We start from the raw sequence: 24,998 nt of genomic DNA, 5'->3' as shown, positions 1-24,998 counted from the left end.
TTGGATGATAACTTACTAAAACAAGTCTACTGACTTTTGATGTGTATTATTATTATTGTTGTTTCTTAGAAAATATTTAGGTTAAGCCCATGTTTTTACCAAAATGAATCAGGCAGTCCAATTCTGTGTAGAATCAATTGGGTGATTTTAGACCAGAGCCTTAATCTCTGCCTCAACTTCCCCATCTAGCAGTGGGAACATACCCTTGTTACTACTGCTGTTAGCCACAAGCGCCTCTCACTAGCCTCATTTAAAGGACCTCACATGTATGAGCGCATTTAAACCTCACAGCTGACTTGAGTGGTACTAAACAGTGGAGCTGGACTATACATGCATGGATTTACGCATTCTGTTTCCAGACCAGCGCGTCCACTATGTTAGCCCTCTGCGTGCACAGTTCCGAATTTATCGGGTTGTGAGGTTTACATGAGACACAGCATATTCAAATGGTTTCAACCAAGGCCCAGCGCCTGTTAGGTTGACATAGGGCCTTTTTTTTTGTTTTAACAACAATAGGCCAATACTAGGAAAATGATCAAGTAGTATTATCCTTTTTTCAATTCATGTTGTGAGAACATCGTTTTCCATATGCCCTTGTTTTTGGCATGAGTATACAGTGTGTCCATAAAGTCATGGTGCACTTTTGACCAGTCACAGGAAAGCAACAAAAGATGATAGAAATGTGAAATCTGCACCAAATAAAAGGAAAACTCTCCCAGTTTCATACCTATTCAGTGCAGTTTGATGTGGGCTCACGCACAGATTTTTTAGGGCTCCTTAGGTAGCTATCCCGTATAGCCTCTACAGACTCGTCACTGACTGATGGCCTACCAGAATGGGGTTTCTCCACCAAACTTGCCGGTTTCCTTCAACTGCTTATCCCACTGAGTAATGTTATCCTATGTGGTGGCGCTTCGTTATAAATGCGCCGATATTCATGTTGCACTTTGGTCATGGATTTGAATTTAGCAAGCCACAGAACACACTGAACTTTCCTCTGTACCGTTCACATCTCAACTGGCATGGCCGTGGGCTGCTCCGCTGTATACATGGTGTTATGTCATCATCTGCACATGCGCACATGCTGCCACATCATCCTACAGAAACTGGGAGGGTTTTCCTTTTATTTGGTGCAGATTTCACATTTCTATCGTCTTTTGTTGCTTTCCTGTGACCGGTGAAAAGTGCACCATGACTTTACGGACACACTGTACATCCAAAAGACAAATTCCTAGTAGCATAATTACTTGGCGAAAACACATGTGAATTGAAAGTTGTGATCAGTATTTCAAATAATCCTCCACAAATTGTACCATTTACACTTAAACAGCCTCTCCAACATGGTTAGTGACTTAACTTTTCCGACTCAAAGGTGAAAGACAGCTTGCTTTGGACTGACTTTCCTTTCTGGGGGATTTTTGGAGCTGAGGTCCAGTTCCCATGCAGTGAGCTTGGTGCTGTACAGCGCCATCTGCTGTTTACACAGGTGCATTCGGTCATATAACCGCCCCCACACCAAGGCTTAGGACAGTCCCCGTCACCCCAGATTTCTTTGGTTCCCTTGTGATAAATGTGCTGAGAATGTTCTAGGTTCGTGGTCAGCAAACTCATTCATCAACAGAGTCAAATAACCAAGAGTACAACGATTGAAATTTCTTTTGAGAGCCAAGTTTTTTAAACTTAACCTATATAGGTAGGTACAGTCCTTATCAACATAGCGCCCGCACATGGTCTTTTGTGGAAGAGCCACACTCAAGGGGCCGAAGAGCCGCATGTGGCTTGCGAGCCGCGGTTTGCCAACCATGGTTCTGTTGATCAGCCCCTTCGGAGGAGTTCACCCCTCTCTGGCTTGTTTTCCTACGTGTCCTCCTCCTTTCTTTCCTTGTGTCATTCTTGCGCAGGCGCTGTCCATTGGGGTGCTTTGCCATTTGCTTTATGGGATTGTGTAACTTGCCCTCAAGGATTCCGAGAGCACCGTCTACAAGACAGAAACCAAGCTTTTGTTATGAGTGTTGGTAGTTTTCCTCCCATTTATCTTCACGCTTACACCGTTTTTCCTTGGCAGTCCAGACACTTATAAATTTGCTTTACTGGATGTATTGATCTTTTCCTTCATGCATTCAAGGTTTTGCGTAATGCACAGAAAGGCTTTCTGCCGTGCAGTTTTATTGGAATATTTCCAACTTTTATGTTTAATGATTGCATATTTGATGATCCTGGGATTTATTTTTATGTAAGTAATACAGGAGAAAGCCTTGCTTTCCCCCTCCACTCCAAAGTGGTTCTCCAGTCAGCTCATCCTCGTTTTTGGAACAGGCTGTGCCCCCCGTAGTTGAACGTGTACTCTTAGTCACATACTCTTGATTACGTGTCTTGCTTTGTTTCTTGACATTCTAGCCTTCTTTCTCTGCCCGTTTTACGCTGTTGCAGTGTGTTTTTAAACCATCGCATGCAGGTCATTCTCCCTCAGTTGACCTTTAGAAAACTCTTTTCATTGTTTATTTGTCAAAGCTAGCTTCTCTATCATTTTGTCAGGTTTCTTGCAAAATTGCTGTTGATGTGTTCTTGGGGTCGTGACTTCATACTTTGGCTGGAGTGAGTTGATTTATCTGAGAGCAAGGTGTGTTTCTATGCATCTGCAGAACAAGGGTTATCCCTGGAGTCACATTCTTTTTTTTCAAAGACAGAGAAAGGGATAGACAGGGACAGACAGGAACGAAGAGATGAGAAGCATCAATCAGTTTTTCGTTGTGTATTGCAACACCTTAATTGTTCAATGATTGCTTTCTCATATGTGCCTTGACCACGGACCTTCAGCAGACCGAGTAACCCCTTGCTCGAGCCAGCGACCTTGGGTCCAAGCTGATGAGCTTTTGCTCAAACCAGATGAGCCCACGCTCAAGCTGGCGACCTCGGGGTCTCGAACCTGGGTCCTTGGCATCCGAGTCCGATGCTCTATCCACTGCGCCACCGCCTGGTCAAGCTGGAGTTACATTCTTGATACGGTTTCCGGTTTCACAGTGTGGCTGACTTCAGACACCATCGCTGGATGAAGTTCGGTATAGTGTCACAGAAGACTGTCCACAGTTCAATGAAATGGTAGTTAAACAAAACACTCCTCCCCCTTCCTGCTATGTCTGTGAGGGAGGCTGGATTTTCTTCTTACACTTGAATGGAGACAATGTATCAGAACAGAGTGCAGTCCTGACGAGGGTCCCGCCCTCTAAAGGCAGACAGCAGGAGGATTTCCAGTCAATGGAAAACTGCCATGCAGGCTGAGTCCTCACTGTTTGAAAAACAGTGTATTTTTGGTGAAAATATTTATGTTAACATCAGTGCATGTATTGTCATTTTTAAAATGAATGAATAATGAAGTATGTTTGAATCTTCTCAGATTTGATTTCTGAGGGGGCACCCTTCACTAGGTATATCCCACTCAGACAGAGCTTGTCCTGTGGGCCTCACTCAGGTTTTGAAAAGGTGGGGGACTGCGCCAGCCCAGGTGTGGGCAGCTGGGCACAGATGCTGGGCGGGCTCTCCTACTGGAGACGTATTGAACTTCACCGGGGAAATTCTCCTCTTTCTGAGGCCGTTTCCTCCCTTGTAAAATGACAGTAAAAATGCTGTTTCCTTCTCAAAGATTGTTGTTTTTACGTTTTTAAAAATTACTATTGTCCCAATGACAGGCACTATGATCTCTGATCGTTTTTTAAAAAAGAGATGGTGACATTTCCCCAAAATATGTTATTTTCTGCCCGTCTGTGTAAAATATTCACGTCTGAAACCCTCTCCCTTGCAACCTGATACACATTTTCTTTTTTTTTTTTTTTTTTTTTTGTATTTTTTTGAAGCTGGAAACGGGGAGGCAGTCAGACAGACTCCCACATGCACCTGACTGGGATCCACCCAGCATGCTCACCAGGGGGCGATACTCTGCCCATCTTGGGGTGTCACTCTGCCACAATCAGAGCCATTTTAGCGCCTAAGGCAGAGGCCACAGAGCCATCCTCAGTGCCCGGGCAAACTTTGCTCCAGTGGAGCCTTGGCTGCGGGGGGGGGGGGGGGGGGGGGGGAGACAGAGAGGAAGGAAAGGGGAGGGGTGGAGAAGCAGATGGGCGCTTCTCCTGTGAGCCGGGAATTGAACCTGGGACTCCTGCAAGCCAGGCCGATGCTCTACCACTGAGCCAACTGGCCAGGGCCCTGATACACATTTTCAAGTATACGTGTAAACTTAAATTTTTACGATTAGAAAAGCGGTAACACTAATTCAGAACATTGACTTAGGCGTGATGAGACAGATGGTAATCCTATAAAAAGATGGCATATATTTTTAGAAGTTCAAACAGAAAAACAGATATTCTTAAAAAATTGTAGAGTGATCTTTGCCTAGAAAATGAAGGGGAGAGATAAAAGGCCAGGTGGCCTCAGATAGCTTGTGATAGTGTCTGATCCCTAGAAGGAAAGTTTGTGTATTTAATGTCAGTATTGAGTTCATATGGATTGGTGGTTGAAAAAGGAATAACTAATCAAGTAGAAAATTACCAAGTATTCTCCGCTGGTTATCAGTCTCTTGCTTTGTATGAAATGGATACAGTGCCTGACCAGGCCATGGCACAGTGGATAGAGTGTCAGCCTGGGATTATGAGGACCCAGGTTCAAAACCCCAACATCACCAGCTTGAGCACAGGCTCATCTGGTTTAAGCCGCGGGGTAACCAGCTTGAGTGCAGGATCGCCAGCTTGAACGTGGGATCATAGACATGACCCCATGGTCGTTGGCTTGAGCCCCAAGGTTGCTGGCTTGAACCCTAATGTCATGCTGGCTTGAGCAAGGGGTCACTGGCTGATCTGGAGCCCCCTGGTTAAGGCACGTCTGAGAAAGCAATCAATGAACAATTAAGGTGCCACAACTATGAGTTGATGCTTCTCATACTTCTCTCTTCGAGTCTGCCTGACCCTGTCTGTTCCCCCTCCTCTAAAAGAAAGAAAGAAGGGGGGGGGGGAGGGAGGGAAAAAATGGCTGCAGTAGTGGGAAGCCGAATGATGTGATCCCAGATTTAGTGAGGTTAATTTAAATGTGGATACTTGACACATGGGAACAGTTACATACGTCAGCGTCAAGTTGCCTGTCCTTGCAGAGCAGTGTTATTCAGAGCACTCCACTGTTCACTCAGCACTTACTTAGTGAGTTCCTTCTTTGGGCCAGGTGTGAGCTAGGTGCTGAGGATAAAATTTTGAGAGAAGGAAGTTGACCTCCTCCCTGCTTTCATGTAGATAATAATCTGCCAGGAAGATAGGCATCAGTCCAGTGATTATACAGCAGTCTAAGCACACGTAGTGGATGAAAAGTATGGGCAGAGAGGTAGGCAGTTCCCTTAGAGCCCAGGGCTGGGGCTTTCACGTGGTAGGAGAGTGCAAGGTGTGGTTCTTGAGGAATGGAGACGTGAGCAGATTAATCAAAGAGGGGAATGAAAGAAAAATTTCAACTCAAAGAGCTGGTAGCTTAAAAAAGTTCTGTATTGAGAGAATTGGTGACTATGAATGTGTTCAGTGTGAGCGGAGCAGAAACCAAGTCAGGAATGGACCGTGTAAGATCTTATAGCCTGCGTTAAGGAGTGTTATAACTTTATCTTAAATAGTGATCAGTTATCCCTCAGGCCTGACCAGGTGGTGGCACAGTGTATAGAGCATTGGCTGGGTTCAAAAGCCCGCTGTCACTGGTTTGAGTGCAGGCTCACCAGCTTGAGTGTGGGGTTGCCAACTTGAGCATGGGATCATAGACATGACCCCATGGTCGCTGGCTTGAGCCGAAGGTCACTGACTTAAACCCAAGGTCGCAGTCTTGAACGCAAGGTCGCTGGCTTGAGCCCAAGGTCATTGGCTCGGCTGGAGCCACCTCAATCAAGGAACATATGAAAAAGCAATCAATGAACAACTAAGGAGCCGCAACTATGAGTTGATGCTTCTCATACTTCTCCTTTCCTGTCTGCCTGTCCCTGTCTGCCTGTCTGTCTCTCTCGCTTAAAAAATAAAAAAAGATCCTTTCAGGCAAGGAGTAAGAGAGATGGAGGTGGCCAATCCTTCTTTAAAATGTGGCAATCTGATATCCCTGGATTGTTTTGTTATTTATTTGTCATCAGAGTTACATTCCTGGTTGGTTTGTGTGTGTGTGATTTGAAGAGTGTGATGTGTGGGCTCAACACTTGGAAGTATACCTATAAACTAGACCATGTTGATATTTGAAACCCTTTACTAGTTCTCATTGCACTTTGAATCAGACCCAAATACCTTAAACTTGGCCAGGTGTGCCCCATGCATTCACGCCCTAGGCGTTAGACACACTGGGCTTCTCGGTGTCTGTATCTGCTGGTTCCTACCTCAGGCCCTTTGCATATGCCCTTCCTTCAATGTTGAAAGTTGTTCCTTCCACCTCAATCTTCCCTTTGCATGACTTGCTCCTTCTCATCATTCCAGCATTGGCCTAAATATTGGCTCATCAAGGAGGCCTTGGACGGCCTTGGGTGTTCACGGAATCTGGAGTAAGAACCTCGTCGTCCTCTCTGATCACCTCCTGCGTTAGGGTACCTGCCACAGTTACCGGTTATCATGTCCTCCTTGGCTGACTTGCTTTGTGTCTGTACGGCCCAGACGTCCCTGGGTCCTTTTGTGCTCTCCTTTGAACTTGTTTTGTTGTTTATCGTTTCTGTACCTTGTTTAAAAAAGTGTTTAAATGTATTTTATATTTTATTCTAACTCAGCTTAGATTTTTAATATAATCTATTGTGGTGTGAGGTATGGAATGCATTATTTTTCCGGATCTGTAACCGCTTGTCTTGGTACTGTCGGTGGAATAGCATCCTTTCTTTCCCCTTGGTTTGCCTTCCGTTCTCATGTCAAGTTTCTGTGTGCACACAGGTCTGCTTCCCTGCATGATAGCATTTCTTTGTTTACGAAAGAGTTCTTCAAATATTCCCATGGTATATATATTTGTAACGTTATAAAATTACTTTATATTAGTTTAGAATATCAGTTAGTTGCAGCAGAACTTGTAACTGACTTTCAAACATTTTAAAAACTTCATACTACTGTATTATGAAGGAGTCATATTATAAAGGATTCATAATACATACAGTGTGAGGATTTTCATGAAGATATTTTTGCCTTTCTAAAATACTTCTGCAGAAAGGCAAATTGATGAAGTCAGTATATAGATGCTGAGCATGGTAGGTTATGGTGAGTCATTGACTGACAGCCTCAGGGCTAGCCACAGGGGTGCGCTACAGAGCTTGTGGGGGTGTGGATGCAGCAAGGAGTGGTCAGAGTGAGGGGCTCACCCATCTGCAGGCTTGTAGACCCGACTCACGTGATACAAACATGTTATGTGTACTTTTTACTAGAGAGACATTCATTTTTGCTTACTATTTATTTATTTGTGTTTTACTATTTCTATTGATATTTTTCCTTGTTTTTTTAATTTCAAAATAATTTTATATATATTGTTATTCCCAAAAGAACAAATTATTTTACTTACATTTTATATAAGCTGTTTTCTAGTGGCAGGTAGTCATTCATCTTAATCATGTATCAATAAAATATCTAAATTCCATTACATAATGGTTTTATATTGACAGTAGCACAGTACATGGCGTCTTATTCTTGTCAAAAGAGATTAGATATTGAGATATGTCTTTGAGTACAAAACCTATACTGTCTTGCCAGCTAAAGTACACTGTCATCTGATTTTTATGAATGGCCATATTTTTGTCAAAAATGATAAATGTTGATAAATGTTCTGTCAATGCATGGATAGAAGATGGGGGTACTTGGATAGTGAGTTCATCTAATATACAGTAACATTTTTTTTGTTATGTATACAACAAACATTTATTTTTTAAAATTAATTTTAATGGGGAGACATTGATAATCAGGGTACATATGTTCAGAGAAAACATCTCTACGTTATTTTAACATTTGATTATGCTGCATTCCCATCACCCAAAGTCCAATTGTCTTCTGTCACCTTCTAACTGGTTTTCTTTGTGCCCCTCCCCTCTCCCAACCCCCTGCCTCTCCTCCACCCACCCCGTAACCTCCACACTCTTGTCATGTCTCTGAGTCTCATTTTTATGTCCCACCTATGTATGGAATCATATAGTTCTTAGTTTTTTCTGGTTTACTTATTTCACTCCATATAATGTTATCAAGGTCCATCCATGTTGTTGTAAAAGATCCGATGTCATCATTTCTTATGGCTGATTGTATTCCATAGTATCTATTTACCAAAGCTTTTTAATCCACTCGTCCTCTGACGGACTCTTGGGCTGTTTCCAGATCTTGGCTATTGTGAACAATGCTGCCATAAACATGGAGGTGCATTTCTTCTTTTCAAACAGTGCTATGGTATTCTTGGGGTATATTCCCTAACAGTGGTATAGCTGGGTCAAAAGGCCATTCGATTTTTAATTTCTTGAGGAATCTCCATACTGTTTTCCACAGTGGCTGCACCAGTCTGCATTCCCACCAGCAGTGCAGGAGGGTTCCTTTTTCTTCACATTCTCGCCAGCACTTATTCTGTGTTGTTTTATTGATGAGCGCCATTCTGACTGGTGTGAAGTGTTATCTCATTGTGGTTTTAATTTGCATTTCTCTAATGATTAGAGATGTTGAGCATTTTTTCATATGCCTGTTGGCCATCTGTATGTCCTCTTTGGAGAAGTGTCTATTCATTTGTTTCGCCCATTTTTTGATTGGATTGTTTGTCTTCCTGATGTTGAGTTTTACAAGTTCTTTATACATTTTGGTTATTAACCCCTTATCAGACATATTGTCAAATATGTTCTATTGTGTAGTTTATCTTTTTATTCTGTTCTTATTGTCTTTAGCTGTGCAAAAGCTTTTTAGTTTGATGTAGTGCCATTTGTTTATCCTGTCTTTTATTTCACTTGCCCATGGAGATAAATCAGCAGATATATTGCTGCGAGAGATGTCAGAGAGCTTACTGCCTATGTTTTCTTCTAAGATACTTATGGTTTCACAGCTTACATTTAAGTCTTTTATCCATTTTGAGTTTATTTTTGTGAATGGTGTAAGTTGGTGGTCTGGTTTCATTTTTTTTGCAGGTAGATGTCCAATTTTCCCAACACCATTTGTTGAAGAGGCTGTCATTACTCCATTGTATGCTCTTACCTCCTTTGTCAAATATCAGTTGTCCATAGAGCTGTGGGTTTATTTCTGGGTTCTTAGTTCTGTTCCATTGATCTATATGCCTGTTCTTATGCCAATATCAGGCTGTTTTGAGTACAATGGCCTTGTATACTAGTATAACTTGATATACGGAAGTGTGATACCTCCCACTTTTTTCTTCCTTTTCAAGATTGCTGAGGCTATTCGTGTTCTCTTTTGGTTCCATATAAAGTTTGGAATATGTGTTCTATGTCTTTGAAGTAAGTCATTGGTATTTTAATCGGTATTGCATTGAATTTATAAATTGCTTTGGGTAACAGAGACATTTTAATGATATTTATTCTTCCTAACCATGAGCACTGTATATGCCTCCACTTGTTCATATCTACCCTGATTTCTTTTATCAATGTTTTATAATTTTCCGAGACAAGTCTTGAATCTCCCTGGTTAAATTTATTCCTAGGTACTTTATTTTTTTGGTTGTAATGGTAAAGAGGATTGATTCCTTAATTTCTCTTTCTGACAGTTCATTGTTAGTGTATAAAAATGCCTCTAATTTCTGAGTATTGATTTTATATCCTGCCACTTTGCCGAATTCATTATTCAGGTCTAGTAGTTTTTTGACTGAGACTTTAGGGTTTTCTATATACAATATCATATCATCTGCAAATAATGATAGTTTTACTTCTTCTTTTCCAATTTGGATGCCTTTTATTTCTATTTCTTGTCTGATTGCTGTGGCTAGGACTACCAGAACTATGTTGAATAAGAGTGGTGAAAGGGGGCACCCCTGCCTTGTTCCTGCTCTTAAGGGGATTGCTTTTGATTTTTGCCCATTGAGTATGATGTTGGCTGTGGGTTTGTCATAGATGGCCTTTATCATGTTGAGGTGTGTTCCCTGTATTCTCACTTTGCTGAGAGTTTTGATCATGAATGGGTGCTGGATTTTATCAAATGCTTTTTCTGCATCTATTGAAATTATCATGTGGTTTTTCTCCTTCCTTTTGTTTATGTGATGAATCACATTGATTGATTTGCGAATATTGTACCAGCCTTGCCTCCCAAGAATAAATCCCACCTGATCATGGTGTATGACTTTTTCATATATTGCTGGATGCGGTTTGCTAATATTTTGCTGAGGATTTTTGCATCTAAATTCATCAGGGATATTGGCCTATAATTTTCTTTCTTTGTGTTGTCTTTGCCTGGTTTTGGAATCAGAATTATACTCGCCTCATAAAAGGAGTTTGGAAGTCTTCCTTCCTCTTGAATTTTTTGAAATAGCTTGAGAAGAATAGGAGTTAGTTCTTCTTTGAATATTTGGTAGAATTCACTTGTGAAGCCATCAGGCCCAGGACTTTTCTTTTTTGGGAGTTTTTTGATAGCTGTTTGAATCTCATTTGTTGTAATTGGTCTCTTTAGGTTTTCTGATTCTTCCAGATTAATTTTTGGAAGATTATATGTTTCAAGGAATTTGTCCATTTCATCTGGGTTGTCCAGTTTTTTGGCGTACAGTTCTTCATAGTATTTTCTTACAATATTTTGTATTTCTGCTGTGTCAGTTGTTATTTCTCCACTCTCATTTCTAATTTCATTTGAGTCCTCTCTCTTTTTTTCTTGGTGAGTCTGGTTAAAGGTTCATTGATCTTGTTTACCTTTTCAAAGAACCAGCTTCTGGTTTCATTGATCCTCTCTATTGTTTCTTTAGCCTCTATGTCATTTCTATCTGCTCTGATCTTTATTATTTCCTTCCTTCTACTAGCTCTGGGCTTTACTTGCTGTTCTTGTTCTAGTTTTTTTAGATGCAGGGTCAAGTTGTTTATTTGAGCTTTTTCTAGCTTCTTGAGATATGCCTGCAGGGCTATGAACTTCCCTCTCAGGACTGCTTTTGCTGTGTCCCATAAATTTTGAGTTGATGTATACTTATCGTTTGTTTCTAGGAATTTTTAAATTTCTTCTTTGATCTCATTTTTAACCCATTCATTATTTAATAACATGCTATTTAGTTTCCAAGTGTTTGAGTATTTTTCAGTTTTTCTGTTGTGGTTGATTTCTAGTTTCGTGCCATTGTGATCAGAGAAAGTGCTGATATGATTTCAATCTTCTTAAATTTGTTGAGATCGCTTTTGTGCCCTCACATGTGGTCTATCCTAGAGAATGTCGCATGAGCACTTGAAAAGAATGTATATTCTGCTGCTTTAGGGTGAAAGGTTCTGAAGATATCTATTAAATCGAGTTGATCTAGTATGTCCTTTAAGTCTTTTGTTCTTTGTTAATTTTCTTTCTTGAGGATTTATCTAGTGATGTTAGTGGGGTATTGAAATCTAGTACTATTATAGTATTTCTGTTGATCTCGCCCATTAAATCCATCAAAGTCTGCTTTATATAATTAGGTGCTTCTATATAAGGTGCGTAGATATTTATAATGGTTATTTCTTCCTGTTGGATTGCTCCCTTTATCATTATGTAGTGACTTTCTTTATCTCTAACTATAGTCTTTGTTTTAAAGTCCATTTTGTCTGATATAAGTATTGCTACCCCAGCTTTTTTTTCATTTCCATTTGAGTAAAATGGGTTTTTCCATCCTTTTATCTTCAGTCTATGTGCATCTTTTTTTTTAAGGTGTGTCTCTTGTAGACAGCATATGTATGGGTCCTGTTTTCTTATCCACACAGCTACCCTATGTCTCTTGATGGGATCATTTAATCCATTTACATTTAAGGTTATTATTGATATGTAATTGTTTATTGCCATTTTATTCTTTAAAACTGTATTTCTCTTTTGCTATATTCTTTTTCTACTTTGATCTGTTAATAACAGGCCCCTTAGCATTTTTTGTAGCCTTGGTTTGGTTGTAGTGAATTCCTTGATGTTTTTTTTTTGTTGTTTGGAAAGCTTTTTATTTCTCCTTCAATTTTGAACAATAGCGTTGCTAGATAAAGTAGTCCTGGTTGTAGGCTCTTGTTCTGCACTGCTTTTAATATTTCTTGTCATTCCCTTCTGGCCTCAAGTGTTTCTGTTGAGAAGTCTGATGTCATCCTTATGGGGGCTCCTTTTTAGGTGATAGCCTTTTTTCCCTCGCAGCTTTTAATATTTTCTCTTTATCACTTAGCTTTGGTATTTTAATTTTGATGTGTCTTGGTGTATGTTTCTTTGGGTTTCTCTTTAATAGAGTTCTCTGTGCTTGAACTTGTGAGATGTTTTCCTGCCTTAATTGAGGGAAGTTTTCAGCTATGATATGTTTGAACAAAGTCTGTATCCCTTGTTCTTTCTCGGTACCCCTATGATGCAGATGTTATTTCTCTTCATGTTGTCACAGAGCTCTCTTAGAGTTTCCTCAGACTTTTTGAGTCTCTTCTTTTTCTGCTCTGCTTCCGTGCCTTTATTCATCGTGTCCTCTAACTCACTGATTCGATTCTCAGCTTCATCCATCCTGCTTTTAATTCCTTCCATTGTGTTCTTCATTTCTGATATTGTATTTGTCATCTGACTGATTCTTTTTTATTATTTCAATGTCCTTTTTAAATATTTGCTATCTCTTTATTTAGGTGTTCATAATGACTATCTATTGTTGTTCTAATATCTTTGAGCATCCTAACAATTGTTATTTTAAACTCTGCATCTGGTAATTTGGTTATATCTGATTCATTCAGGTCCTTTTCTGGGTATTTCTCTGGATTCATTTGTGTTGCATTTCTCTGCTTTTTCATTTTGTCTGTGTAAAAGAAGGTTTTGGCCACTGGAGTCCACTGGGTTTGTCCTCTGTGTTCCCTAGGTGTGGTCTGTCTGCAGGCCCTCCACCCCTTCTGCTGTTTCTGCCTAGGGCGTTCATGTATGGGCATTGCCGGTGCCTGCCCACTGGGCTGTTGCTGTGGTTTCTGCCTCTCCTTCACGGGAGTGGCTGTGATCACATGCTTGTGTGTACAAGCCTCGGTGGCCTTGGCCTTCGCACTGCCCCCGCGGGTGGCGTTATGCCCGGCCCTGAGGGTAGGGGTGAGCACCTTTGCTTAGCTGCAGGTCTCCGCCTAATTCTGGGAAGCCCACCCTTGCAGGAGGAGCCGGCTCGTGGGACGGCTGCAAGCCTTGGCTCCACAGGCTGGGTGGGACTGCGTGCCCACTCTCAGTAATGAGACTCTGCCTGTTCTAGGCTTTTGGCTCCACCCCCGTGGGATGTGCCAGCTTCCAAGTCAGGCCACAAGCCTCGGTTCCTGGGCAGGGAAGGGCTGTTCTTCTTGCTCAAGGGCAGGTCTCTGCCCCTTCCGGATTTCTGCCCTTCCCCTGCAGGCTGGATTGCAGGCGACCCACAGCTGGGCTTGACCACTTTTGCACGTCCCCTCCTCCCCAGCCGGGCAAGACTTAGCGCACACCTGGGCCTCAGTGGTGGCCAGCCGGCTTCCGCCCTTGTCGAGGTAACCATGCTTCTGTGTTCCGCCCCAGCCCTCTGGCAAGCCCTCAGCCGTGTGGGAGGGGGCGCTGCAGCTCAGAACCTAACACTCACTACTATAGTCCCAAAAGCTCCCTCCTTCTAAGCGACTCTGCTCTGAGTGCCGTGGGAGAGCTTGTTTGGCTGGTATCCTGCTTCCCTTTGCTGGTATTGCTGTTTCCAGGGGAAATATTCACTTCAGGTTTGGGGAGTGACTCATCCCAGAGGTTAGGGTGGCTGTCTCTCAAAATGTTTTTCCCTGTGCCTCCTAGATTACAGTCTCTTCCTGCTACTCCGGTCCTCTCCTCTCTCCCCGTCCCCCGGAGTCCCGGTTGAGTGGTTGTGAGAGAGGTGTTCTGTGCGGTCCCTTTAAGAAGGATCCTGGGTCTGAGAAATCAGTCTCTTTCTTGCAAACAGTATCCTGACTTGTTTCCAGCTAATACTGTCCATATGCCTCTTCTGGGCTCTGGGCTGCAGGCTGGGGCTTTGTTCCTGGGACTCAGTACCTTCCCCTCTCTGCTAAACTCACTTCCCGCCATGCAAATCTCTCCGGGCTGCCTTTCACTCCAAGGAGCTGGGCAGCCCTCTCCGCATTTCCGCTTTTCCTACCAGTCTCGGTGTGGCTTCTTCAGTGTTCCTTGGTTGAAGAGTCCTCTTAGTTTAGTCCAAAGTTGTTTTTTCCAGATGATGGTTCTTAAAATTAGTTTGTAATCCACTTTGTTTCTGGGAGGTGGAAGTTGGTACGTCTGCCTACTCGATCACCATCTTGTCTCTCCTAATATACAGTAACATTTAAGAGTAACTGCTTGGCCCTGTGGCCGGTGGCTCAGTGAATAGATCATCAGCCTGGTGTATGGACATCCAGTTTTGATTCCTGGTCAGGGCACACAGAAGAGGTGACCATCTGCTTCTCCACCTCTCCCCCTCTCCCTTCTCTCCCTTCTCTCCCTTCTCTCCCTCTTTCTCTCCTGGAGCCAGCTGGTCAGTTGGTTTGATTGTGGCCCTCGGTGCTGAGATTAGGTCAGTTGGTCCGAGCAAGTCAGCTTAAGGTGCTAAAATGAACTCAGTATTCGAACATTGCTGCAGGCCAGGTTGCCAGGTGGATCCCCAGTCGGGGCACATGCAGGAGGAGTCTGTCTCACTACCTTCCCTCCTTTCACCTAAAATACTTATATGTATTTTATTTTTTCCCTAATGTGCTCAATAACATAGGGACATGAGAGAAAGACTTTTTATAACTACCTCTTCCTTTCTAGGGGTGAGCCTGCGCTGCCACCGGTTGCCCGATCTGAGTGGTCTTTACTGTAAGGGTGTCACGTAGGCTCCACCTGCGCAGCAGGGAAGCTGCGTTCAGCTGAAGCACGTGTGCAAGGTGCAGCTCCCTTCTGCCTCCACGGTGCACCCTCCTCGCTGCCTTACTGACGGGCTCCCGTTATCACTTGCCATCGGTCAGCCTCTCTCACAGATGATGAGACCGTGACCCGTGTGTCCGCCTGCATTTCAGCACACAGCGGGGGGTGCGTGGCAGGCTCCCCGGGAGCGCAGTGAACTGACGGCCGCCTTGGGGTGGCCCGGAGGTCTTTTACCCACTCAAGTGAGTGGTGCTGAGCCGATGGGTTGGGGGGGGGGTTGTATCCTTTGTTCTGCGAGCCATTTGCTCAAGTCCAGGTAATCCCCTCGTTGTACCTTGTGCCCTGATGGTCATGCAGACGGCAGAACACGTCCACCGCAGAGATGAAACACGCATAAACACAGAATGGTTCCCATGATCGGTTTATAGGACTGATGAGGTCCAAACGTTTTCATCTGAAAAGACTTTCAGAAAGTCTACAGATTTGAAATCCTATCATTTCAGTGATGGAGCAGTGTACAAAACAAAGTTTAGGAATTACATTTCTGGATGCAAAAATAAAATGTTGACTTTGAAAATTATAAAAAAAAAAAGGAAGAGGAAGACATGGTTCTGAACTGTGCTTATGATCTTGCAGACAGACCCATGCCAGACACGCCCGGTTGCTCCAGTTTGGGGGGGGGCCAGGGTGCTGGGGTGAGTGGGTGCTGGGTTGAGCCCCGGGGTGCTGGGGTGAGCCCTGGGGTGTGGGGGTGAGCGGGTGCCGGGGCTGAGCCCCAAGGTGCGGGGGTGAGCCCCGGGGTGCGGGGGTGAGTGGGTGCTAGGGTGAGCCCTGGGGTGCGGGGGTGAGCGGGTGCTGGGGTGAGTGGGTTCTGGGGTGAGCCCTGGGGTGCGGGGGTGAGTGGGTTCTGGGGTGAGCCCTGGGGTGCGGGGGTGAGTGGGTACTGGGGTGAGCCCCGGGGTGTGGGGGTGAGTGGGTGCTAGGGTGAGCCCTGGGGTGCAGGGGTGAGCGGGTGCTGGGGTGAGTGGGTTCTGGGGTGAGCCCAGGGTGCGGGGGTGAGCGGGTGCTGGAGTGAGTGGGTTCTGGGGTGAGCCCGGGGTGCTGTGGTGAGCTCCGGGGTGGGGGGGGTGAGCGGGTGCAGGGGTGAGCCCCGGGGTGGGGGGGGTGAGCGGGTGCTGGGGTGAGCCCCGGGGTGGGGGGGTGAGTGGGTGCAGGGGTGAGCCCCGGGGTGGGGGGGTGAGCGGGTGCTGGGGTGAGCTCCGGGGTGGGGGGGTGAGCGGGTGCAGGGGTGAGCCCCGGGGTGGGGGGGTGAGCGGGTGCAGGGGTGAGCTCCGGGGTGGGGGGGGTGAGCGGGTGCTGGGGTGAGCCCCGGGGTGGGGGGGTGGGGGGGTGAGCGGGTGCTGTGGTGAGCCCTGGGGTGGGGGGGTGAGCGGGTGCAGGGGTGAGCCCCGGGGTGGGGGGGTGAGCGGGTGCTGGGGTGAGCTCCGGGGTGGGGGGGGTGGGGGGGGTGAGCGGGTGCTGTGGTGAGCCCCGGGGTGGGGGGGTGAGCGGGTGCAGGGGTGAGCCCCGGGGTGGGGGGGTGAGCGGGTGCTGGGGTGAGCTCCGGGGTGGGGGGGTGGGGGGGTGAGCGGGTGCTGGGGTGAGCCCCGGGGTGGGGGGGTGAGCGGGTGCTGGGGTGAGCCCCGGGGTGGGGGGGTAGGGGGGTGAGCGGGTGCTGTGGTGAGCCCCGGGGTGGGGGGGTGAGCGGGTGCAGGGGTGAGCCCCGGGGTGGGGGGGTGAGCGGGTGCTGGGGTGAGGTCCGGGGTGGGGGGGTGGGGGGGTGAGCGGGTGCTGTGGTGAGCCCCGGGGTGGGGGGGTGAGCGGGTGCAGGGGTGAGCCCCGGGGTGGGGGGGTGAGCGGGTGCTGGGGTGAGCCCCGGGGTGGGGGGGTGGGCGGGTGCTGTGGTGAGCCCCGGGGTGGGGGGGTGAGCGGGTGCTGTGGTGAGCCCCGGGGTGGGGGGGGTGAGCGGGTGCTGTGGTGAGCCCCGGGGTGGGGGGGTGAGCGGGTGCTGGGGTGAGCCCCGGGGTGGGGGGGTGGGGGGGTGAGCCCCGGGGTGGGGGGGTGCGGGGGTGAGCGGGTGCTGTGGTGAGCTCCGGGGTGGGGGTGTGAGCGGGTGCTGGGGTGAGCCCCGGGGTGCGGGGGCGAGCGGGTGCTGGGGTGAGCTCCGGGGTGGGGGCGTGAGCGGGTGCTGGGGTGAGCCCCGGGGTGCGGGGGCGAGCGGGTGCTGGGGTGAGCCCCCGGGTGCGGGGGCGAGTGGGTGCTGGGGTGAGCCCCGGGGTGGGGGGGCGAGCGGGTGCTGGGGTGAGCCCCAGGGTGCGGGGGTGAGCGGGTGCTGGGGTGAGCTCCGGGGTGGGGGGGTGAGCGGGTGCTGGGGTGAGCCCCCGGGTGCGGGGGTGAGCGGGTGCTGGGGTGAGCCCCCGGGTGCGGGGGTGAGTGGGCTCACGGGGAGAGAGCCACGCCGCGCAGGGCTCCCCCCAGGTAACATCGCAGCCATTGGGGTGCTTTTTGTTCATTGTTACTGATGTTTTACATTTTTTAAACTACGTCTGAGTCCTTGAGGGTCCAATAGGCTTGTTTCTCCTCCATTGTAACATGGTGCCCTTCCTCTGGGTGCGTGCTGGCCATGGGGCCCAGCGGGAGTCTGTGCCGACGATGAGGACCCTGGCCGGCGGTTCAGGAAAAGTGAGGTCACGAGGAAGCAGGTGGACCAGGGTCTGTGCTGTCAGCGTTAAGGAGCCCTTGTCCAACGCCAGCTGCCTGGTTGGCGTGGAGCTGCCCGGGGGGCGGGACGGGAGCCGTCCTTGTCCGGCGGCCCTGACCTTCTTACCAAGTGTGCGGGGTGTCCCTGTGCCAGAGCTAAGGCAGTGCAGCTGAGTAAGATAAATGTTCTGTGGGAAATGCTTCCATGAGACCTTTAAAACTTTTTTCAATTTCTTTTTCTTTTAGAAGATGGCACCGAAGGGCAAATGATGCTGGAGAGACACTCAGACGCAGCCCGGCCGACAGCCCGCCCAGATGTGCGCGGGTGACATTCCGGAGAGAAAGTGAGCCCCGCGGAGTAGGTCCGACGTCAGAATGAAGAAGATTAGTCTGAAAACCTTCCGGAAATCTTTCAACTTGAATAAAAGCAAAGAAGAAACGGATTTCATGGTCGTGCAACCCCCGTCCCTGGCCAGCGACTTGGGGAAGGAGGACTCCCTGTTCGGGAGCTGCTACGGGAAGGATGTGGCCAGCTGCGAGATCCATGGGGAGGTCGAGAAGGTGGGGGGCAAGGGCAGGGTCAAGAGCGAGAGCCTCATGGGCACGTTGAAGCGGCGACTCTCCGCCAAGCAGAAGCCCAAGGCCAAGGGTGGCACCCCTGCTGGAGGCTCCGCCGACGATGATGCCTTCTCCTCCTCCTCGGCGCCCATCTTCAAGGACGTGCGAGCCCAGCGGCCCATCCGGTCCACATCCCTCCGCAGTCACCACTACAGCCCGACGCCGTGGCCCCTGCGGCCCACGAACTCCGAGGAGACGTGCATTAAGATGGAGGTGCGAGTCAAGGCCCTGGTCCACTCGTCCAGTCCCAGCCCGGTGCTGAATGGCGTCCGGAAGGACTTCCATGACCTGCCGTCGGACACCGTGTGCCAAGAACCAAACAGTTCCCTGAAGGGTTCCGAGTCCTCGAACGGGGACTTGCACCTGCACCTCGATGAGCATGTGCCTGTCGTTATCGGACTTATGCCTCAGGACTACATCCAGTATACTGTGCCTTTAGAGGAGGGGATGTACCCCCTGGCGGGGCCGCGTGGCTACTGTCTGGACGGCCCTTCGCCCATGGAGGTCTCAGCTGTCCCCGCTCTGGGCGGAGGGAGCGCCTTCGCCGAGGATGAGCCCCCGGGCGCCCCGGAGCTGGTCGTGGCCCCGGAGATCTTCGTGGACCAGTCGGTGAACGGCTTGCTGATCGGCACCACGGGTGTCTTGCTGCAGAGCCCCGGCGCAAGTCACGAAGACATGCCCCCGCTCTCACCGTTGCTACCTCCTATGCAGACGAGTCAAATCCAAAGGAACTTCGGCGGGCTGGCGGGCACGGATGCCCAGGTGGCGGAGAGCGTGCGCTGCCACTTGAACTTCGATCCGAACTCTGCCCCGGGGGTGGCCCGCGTCTACGACTCGGTGCAGAGCAGCGGGCCCATGGTGGTGACGAGCCTGACGGAGGAGCTGAAGAAACTGGCCAAACAAGGGTGGTACTGGGGACCAATCACGCGCTGGGAGGCAGAAGGAAAGCTGGCCAACGTGCCCGACGGCTCTTTCCTGGTCCGGGACAGCTCCGACGACCGGTACCTCCTCAGCCTGAGCTTCCGCTCCCACGGCAAGACCCTTCACACCAGGATCGAACACTCCAACGGGAGGTTCAGCTTCTACGAGCAGCCAGATGTGGAGGGGCACACGTCGATAGTGGACCTGATCGAGCATTCCATCAGGGACTCGGAAAACGGGGCTTTCTGTTACTCGAGGTCGCGGTTGCCTGGGTCTGCCACGTACCCGGTCAGGCTGACCAACCCGGTGTCGCGGTTCATGCAGGTGCGCTCTCTGCAGTACCTGTGCCGTTTCGTCATACGTCAGTACACCCGGATAGACCTGATTCAGAAACTGCCTTTGCCAAACAAAATGAAGGACTATTTACAGGAGAAGCACTACTGAAGTTAGGGGAGCCCTATGTCCTGCACTTTGGGAGGAAGAGAAAGAGATGGGAATACCGTTTACAAGACATTCGTTGCTATCGGAATCTTTGCTGCCATACTCTTTCAGTCCTTTGCATAAAAGGGTAATCCGTGCGTTTCCCGGTGGGGGAGTGTCTGTCGGCAAGGTGTTCTGGGTTTATTTTGCTTCTTTAAAAAGGGAAGTCTTGAGGTTTTAGAAGTGTGAATTCTCTTTTATCAATGTGCAGAAGAATCACAATGTGAATGATCAGATTCTCCCCCCTCCCCGTCCTTTGCTGCTAGCCACTGTGATTTTTATGCATTAAAAGCACATTTCATGTGTATCCAACCCTAAGTAAAGTCGAATGAAACTTACAGAATGAAAATTGTTATGTCTCTTTTAATGGCCCATTTTGAAAGATACTGTTGAGTCAGCATACCCGTTTGACAAAACAGAATTTATGCATACACTGAAAATGAGTTTTTGATCTCATACTTAAGAAAGATTTATTTAGAATTATGAATTGATGTAATCTTGGGTACTGGAGCGCATACCTGCAACATATCTTTTACAACACTCATTTCTAAATTATTTTTAAGGTTGGGCTGGGGCTGTTTTGTTTTGGTTTGGTTGTGGAAATTTGAATTTTCTGTTGCCTTCATTTTCATCTTGTGGTTTGTCTATTTTATTAAATGGCCTTACATGAAAAAATCATAAAGAAATGTATACCACCAAGTTAGAAGTTGTTGCCTTTTCTGTCGTTAAGCTCTGGTACAAATTGGTGTAACATATAAAGACATATGGAACTAGAACTATTAAAGAAATACTAGATGGTCATAGTTTCCTGTGATAGCAGTTTGTTTGTTTTTTTGTGTTACCTGTATTTTCCTTTGCTAAAATATTTGTGATTCCTTTAGTTTAGTCAACATTTTCTTTGGTGAACTTGATGTATAACTGATTTCGTGAACGGGCTAGATTCTATTGGAACATTCAAGTTATATAGAGTTTTAAATTGATTTGACTAAAGAGAAAATTGTTTTTTAAAGCTGGGTTTTTCTTTTTCTTTTATGTAGTCACTCTTAAGATTTGCTAGATTTGACCCTTTATATATCCCACTAGAACACACAACAAACCCCAGTGACTTTAGTTGAAATATTGTGGAAATTGTGGAACACCAAGAAAATTATTGAAACTATGTCATATATATGGAAGTCTTTATTGGTTACCATATAGACTGCCAATTAAAAACAGGTTTTCTATTTGTTTCTTTTTAAGTTTTAGGTAAATTGGCATCATTAGTTACTTTATCTCTGATTTAGTTTTTGTTTGTTTGTTTGTTTTGGGGGGAGGGGGGAAGGTGATATACCCAACACTTTTTAGTTATTTTGAAGTGTAGTGTTTACTCACTGCATGAGTCTTAAGTGTAGTATTTGGGGATGACCTCCAAACAATGTTTCCATCTCAGATGAAACACGTCATTGAAAACATTTTTGCCTTTGTCACTGTTTTCCTAGCTCTTACCCCCATTTAAGAACAGGATAAAGGTATTAGGTCGAACTTACTGGCTTGGTCGTTCAGACATATCAGTGTCCCCATTTTTCCCTCTATTTGTCTTTTAGGGTCAGAACTAACAATTAACAGGAGAAGACACAATGCTGTAATATCACATTTATGGTATTTTGACTTAAAGGAGAAGAGGTACTTAATTTTTGTAGAATATTGATTGTACCTTGTTACAAAGACTCGTTTTTTCTGATATTCTCACCTAATAAGATGGAATATTGAGTATACTGTAATAATATAATTTAAGTGTTCACTATAAGCTATTTGGATTAAGAACTATTACAGAGTTGTAATCTTATCAAATTAATGCAAGACATTTAAACTATTTTTTTGCAAAACTATTTATTTTTAAACAATTTAAAATATATCTAGGGTGAGTTACAAGTCCCTGTGCATCTATATTAGATGGCAGGTATTGTCACAGAGTCACTATGTGTTAGTAATAGATGTTGAGATGGCTTCTCTATGTTTCTAGAAGCATTTACTGTACTCTTCTGGAGCTCACGGTGCACAGAGGCCTTTGGACTGCCCTGAACCTTGTCTTAGCCTGTGGGCATAGCCTGTCTCCATGTTTTCCTCATGGGATGTGTTTAAGATCTAGCTGTTTAGTTTCAAGTTAAGCTTACTCTGATTTGCATCTGAATGTTTTGAAAATTATATTTTGTGTTTTTATGGTGGGCAAATCTTGATAACTATTTTAATTTAGAAAGCCAATTCTTACGTGCTTTTGTATATTTGGAACATCAAATGCTTTAAAGTAAAATGCCCTGTTCTAATCCAGTTTGAAATTCCTAGGGTCTGATACCATGTCAATAAAAATGAAAACATTTTCCAAGAAATTATTTACAAACAAGGAAGTATTGCAGTATTTTCTACTTTTGCATTAGAACCATTTGGTGTAGGCAGACAGCATGATATAAAAGGTTGGCTTTATAGGATCCTAACATAGTCTAGTTAAGAGTGAAAGGGGAAAAAGAGAGAAATCTTCAACCAGTTGTTCGGTTATTTTCATTTTGGATAAATTTCTGGATTATCTTGAATGGCAGCTAGATGATGTGGACACAAGCAATGGATGATTTTAAACGTGATTCCAGAACTCTGAGCTCAAGGCATGCAAAAGAAAACAGGAAGGCTGTCTCTCTTTGACACAGTAAATGAATGAGCTGTTTTTAGCAAATATTTCACCACAAAATATAGAGGCCAAAAGCTATTTCCAGGCTTATTTAGGACACTATTATGCATTTTTATAAAAAGCAAGCATAGAAAGTACTTGAAAAATATCTCACTCTCTTTCTAAGGAAAACTGTTCTCTTTCTACTTGGTGCAATAATCTGAAGACTTAGAAGATCCAAAAAATCTTATATCACAGGAAAGGATCATTGAGCTAAAAATAGTACTTAAGGAAACCAGCTACACAGGGCAACCGTCTTGCTATTGAAGGAAATTGCGTGCCAAAGGTTACATCATGGGCACATAGGAAATAAAACAAGTATCGTCATTATTTCTGAGCCAGTATTATCGAAGCAGGATACAAGTTACATCTTAACAGAGATTATATGCAGCGACTAGACTTGTGCTAAAAGTCGACGTATCTTTCTTAACCATGCTTACAGAAATGCGGGTTTAATCATTGAATACTTCACATGTATACAAGAGGGATCTGCTTTCTGAGTGATGCCGATAGTGTATTTTCAGTCTTAGTGGGTTTTCATCGAACATGAATTCTTAATTTGAAATTTAAATCGCTACCAGCAATAGACAACTTTGTTGAAAACTGTATAAGGAATAATCTCCAGTTCCATAAATAACTTAAAAATTCTAAAATAAAGGTATGGGTACGCTAGTAATTGCAGATTCGGTTTCTTCGAATACTTTTTTAATCCTGCAGAGAAGGGTTTTTTGTCACGAATATCCTTTATATAAATCAGTCACGACATGGCCAGTGCGTCGTTGCTGTTTCTGAAAAGCAAGCCAAACATCCTATCCAGAGATGATGGAGAAGTTCTTAGGGAATTTTGTAATAAGTATCCATGTTGGGTTAAAGAAATTTTATAGTCTTTGGCAGTGCCATTGGAATTAATCCTTGCAATCCAGATTGCTGTAGTTTACACTTTTCTCTATGTTTCAAATCAGGTGAATTTGATCCAAAGCCCATTGATTTTAATATGTGTTTTTGGTTTGTACACAAATTATAGTAATTTCTTGCACATTTTTGGAAATTGATTGTATAAGAATTTATGTATCTGCTTCTAGATACAGTGTGTAAATAAAAAATTTCGTTCACAGGATCTGCCTTGTCGTCTGTTTAGTGCCCAGACAGAGGTTTGAACTTGTATCGGGTGGAGGAGATACATCCTGGGTGTGCCGGAAACTGGGTACAGACTGGAGGCTGAGGGACCAGCAGATTTTAGTCAAGAGGGAAAGTGGAGTAGTGTTGTTCATGGGGGACGTCCAGTGAGGAGTTGTACAGTTTTGCTAATGTCCTTAGCCTTCAACACAAAGACTGGAGTGAATGGGCAGAACAATTAAACAATGAGTAGTTACAATTCATAGTAAGAATATGTTGCATTGTGACATTGAGAAAAGCATGCCTCCTGTTACTTAGTAGCCTTTCATAGACCCAGAGCCAGGTTCCCCAAGCACATTGTATAGAAGTCCTTTAGAAGTTCAGAGCTCAGAATGGTTCCTTGTAGCTACTGAAATGAATGATACACTGTTGAAGTTATTAAACTCCAAATTGGCTTCAAGATTCACTTTAAAATTTTGTTGCTCTAGTGTTCTTGCACAAGGCTTTAAAAAAAAATATTCTAGCTAATTCAAAGATAAGTTTTTAAATGGTTGGAAGCATCACCCATTGTGACTTTAATAAAACCCAAGTTACCCGACATGCTCACATGCCAGAGGTGGTCTTAGTCAATAGTGCTGACCCTAACTTCAATGTTGCATTTCATCTGTCGGCGAGGGATTGTGCTGAAATACAGAATTAGGCAAGGAGCATGGTCCGACCTCTGGAGCCGTGTGGAAGACTGGACTCGGCAGGCTCCCTCCATGCCATAAACAGGTGGATTCTCATTTGCCCCTTCTTGGGTTCCTTCAATCTAATAGAGCAATGGGGGGTGGGGGCCGTGCTGCTAGCGGGCTGGGGTCCCGGCAGGTACCTGGAGCAGGGCAGGGGTTGGAGTACAAACACACGCATACCTACGCACACGCACTGTGCCCTGTGTGAAGACTACAGCCCTTTGCCACAGTAGGTGATTTACTGAGAACATGAGGTCAGCCTCTGAACTTATGTAAGTTTTCGTTATGGTGACGGTAGCCAAGTCCTTTTATCCCCTGCCACCCCACCTTTAAATTCTCAACTGTGTTTTAACCTCACCGGTTCTACTTAACCCTTTACTAGGCTTTCAACTTTCTGTATCAGAAATATTTAACCTTTCTTTCCCTTGGATTTAGCAACTACCATCTATGACCTTTGTAAATCTGTTGATTATATCAGTTGGTGCACATCACGTTTTGATAGAGATCAAGGAAAAAAGGTAAAAATCATGTCAGAATAAAAGCCTTTTTAAAAAAAAAAAAAAAATTGTTCTGGACAAGGGATAATAGAAACCAAGAAAAAATAACATGTATTGGGAATTCTTATTTTAAGTCAGTTTTCAAGAAGCACTGGGGTGGGGAATAGAGGGGAGGTTTTCTGAATTTTACTACTGCTTTGACTCCGTTTTAATTTTAATACATAGAGCCTAAACTGAAACA

The 24,998-nt window shown here is 45.6% G+C and overlaps 1 protein-coding gene across 10 annotated transcripts in view; it reads left to right on the top strand.

Moving 5' to 3' along the window:
• SOCS6 (suppressor of cytokine signaling 6) overlaps window positions 1-23,530 on the top strand; it is a 39,175-nt gene extending 15,645 nt beyond the window's left edge. For 8 of the 10 annotated variants that reach the window (XM_066352184.1, XM_066352178.1, XM_066352183.1 and 5 more), the window contains exon 3: window positions 17,943-23,530. In XM_066352184.1, coding sequence (XP_066208281.1) covers window positions 18,072-19,679 — 1,608 coding nt within the window. In that variant the 5' untranslated portion in view covers window positions 17,943-18,071 and the 3' untranslated portion in view covers window positions 19,680-23,530. Of the gene's footprint in view, window positions 1-14,861; window positions 15,123-17,942 lie in introns of all 10 variants that reach the window. The other 2 variants (XM_066352186.1, XM_066352187.1) reach the window with 2 other exon arrangements.
• The last annotated feature ends 1,468 nt before the right edge of the window (window positions 23,531-24,998 follow it).

The sequence above is a fragment of the Saccopteryx leptura genome, chromosome 11 (assembly GCF_036850995.1).
Source record: "Saccopteryx leptura isolate mSacLep1 chromosome 11, mSacLep1_pri_phased_curated, whole genome shotgun sequence".
In the NCBI taxonomy this organism is placed as follows: domain Eukaryota; kingdom Metazoa; phylum Chordata; class Mammalia; order Chiroptera; family Emballonuridae; genus Saccopteryx; species Saccopteryx leptura.
This window is presented reverse-complemented; position numbering and strand designations above follow the sequence as displayed.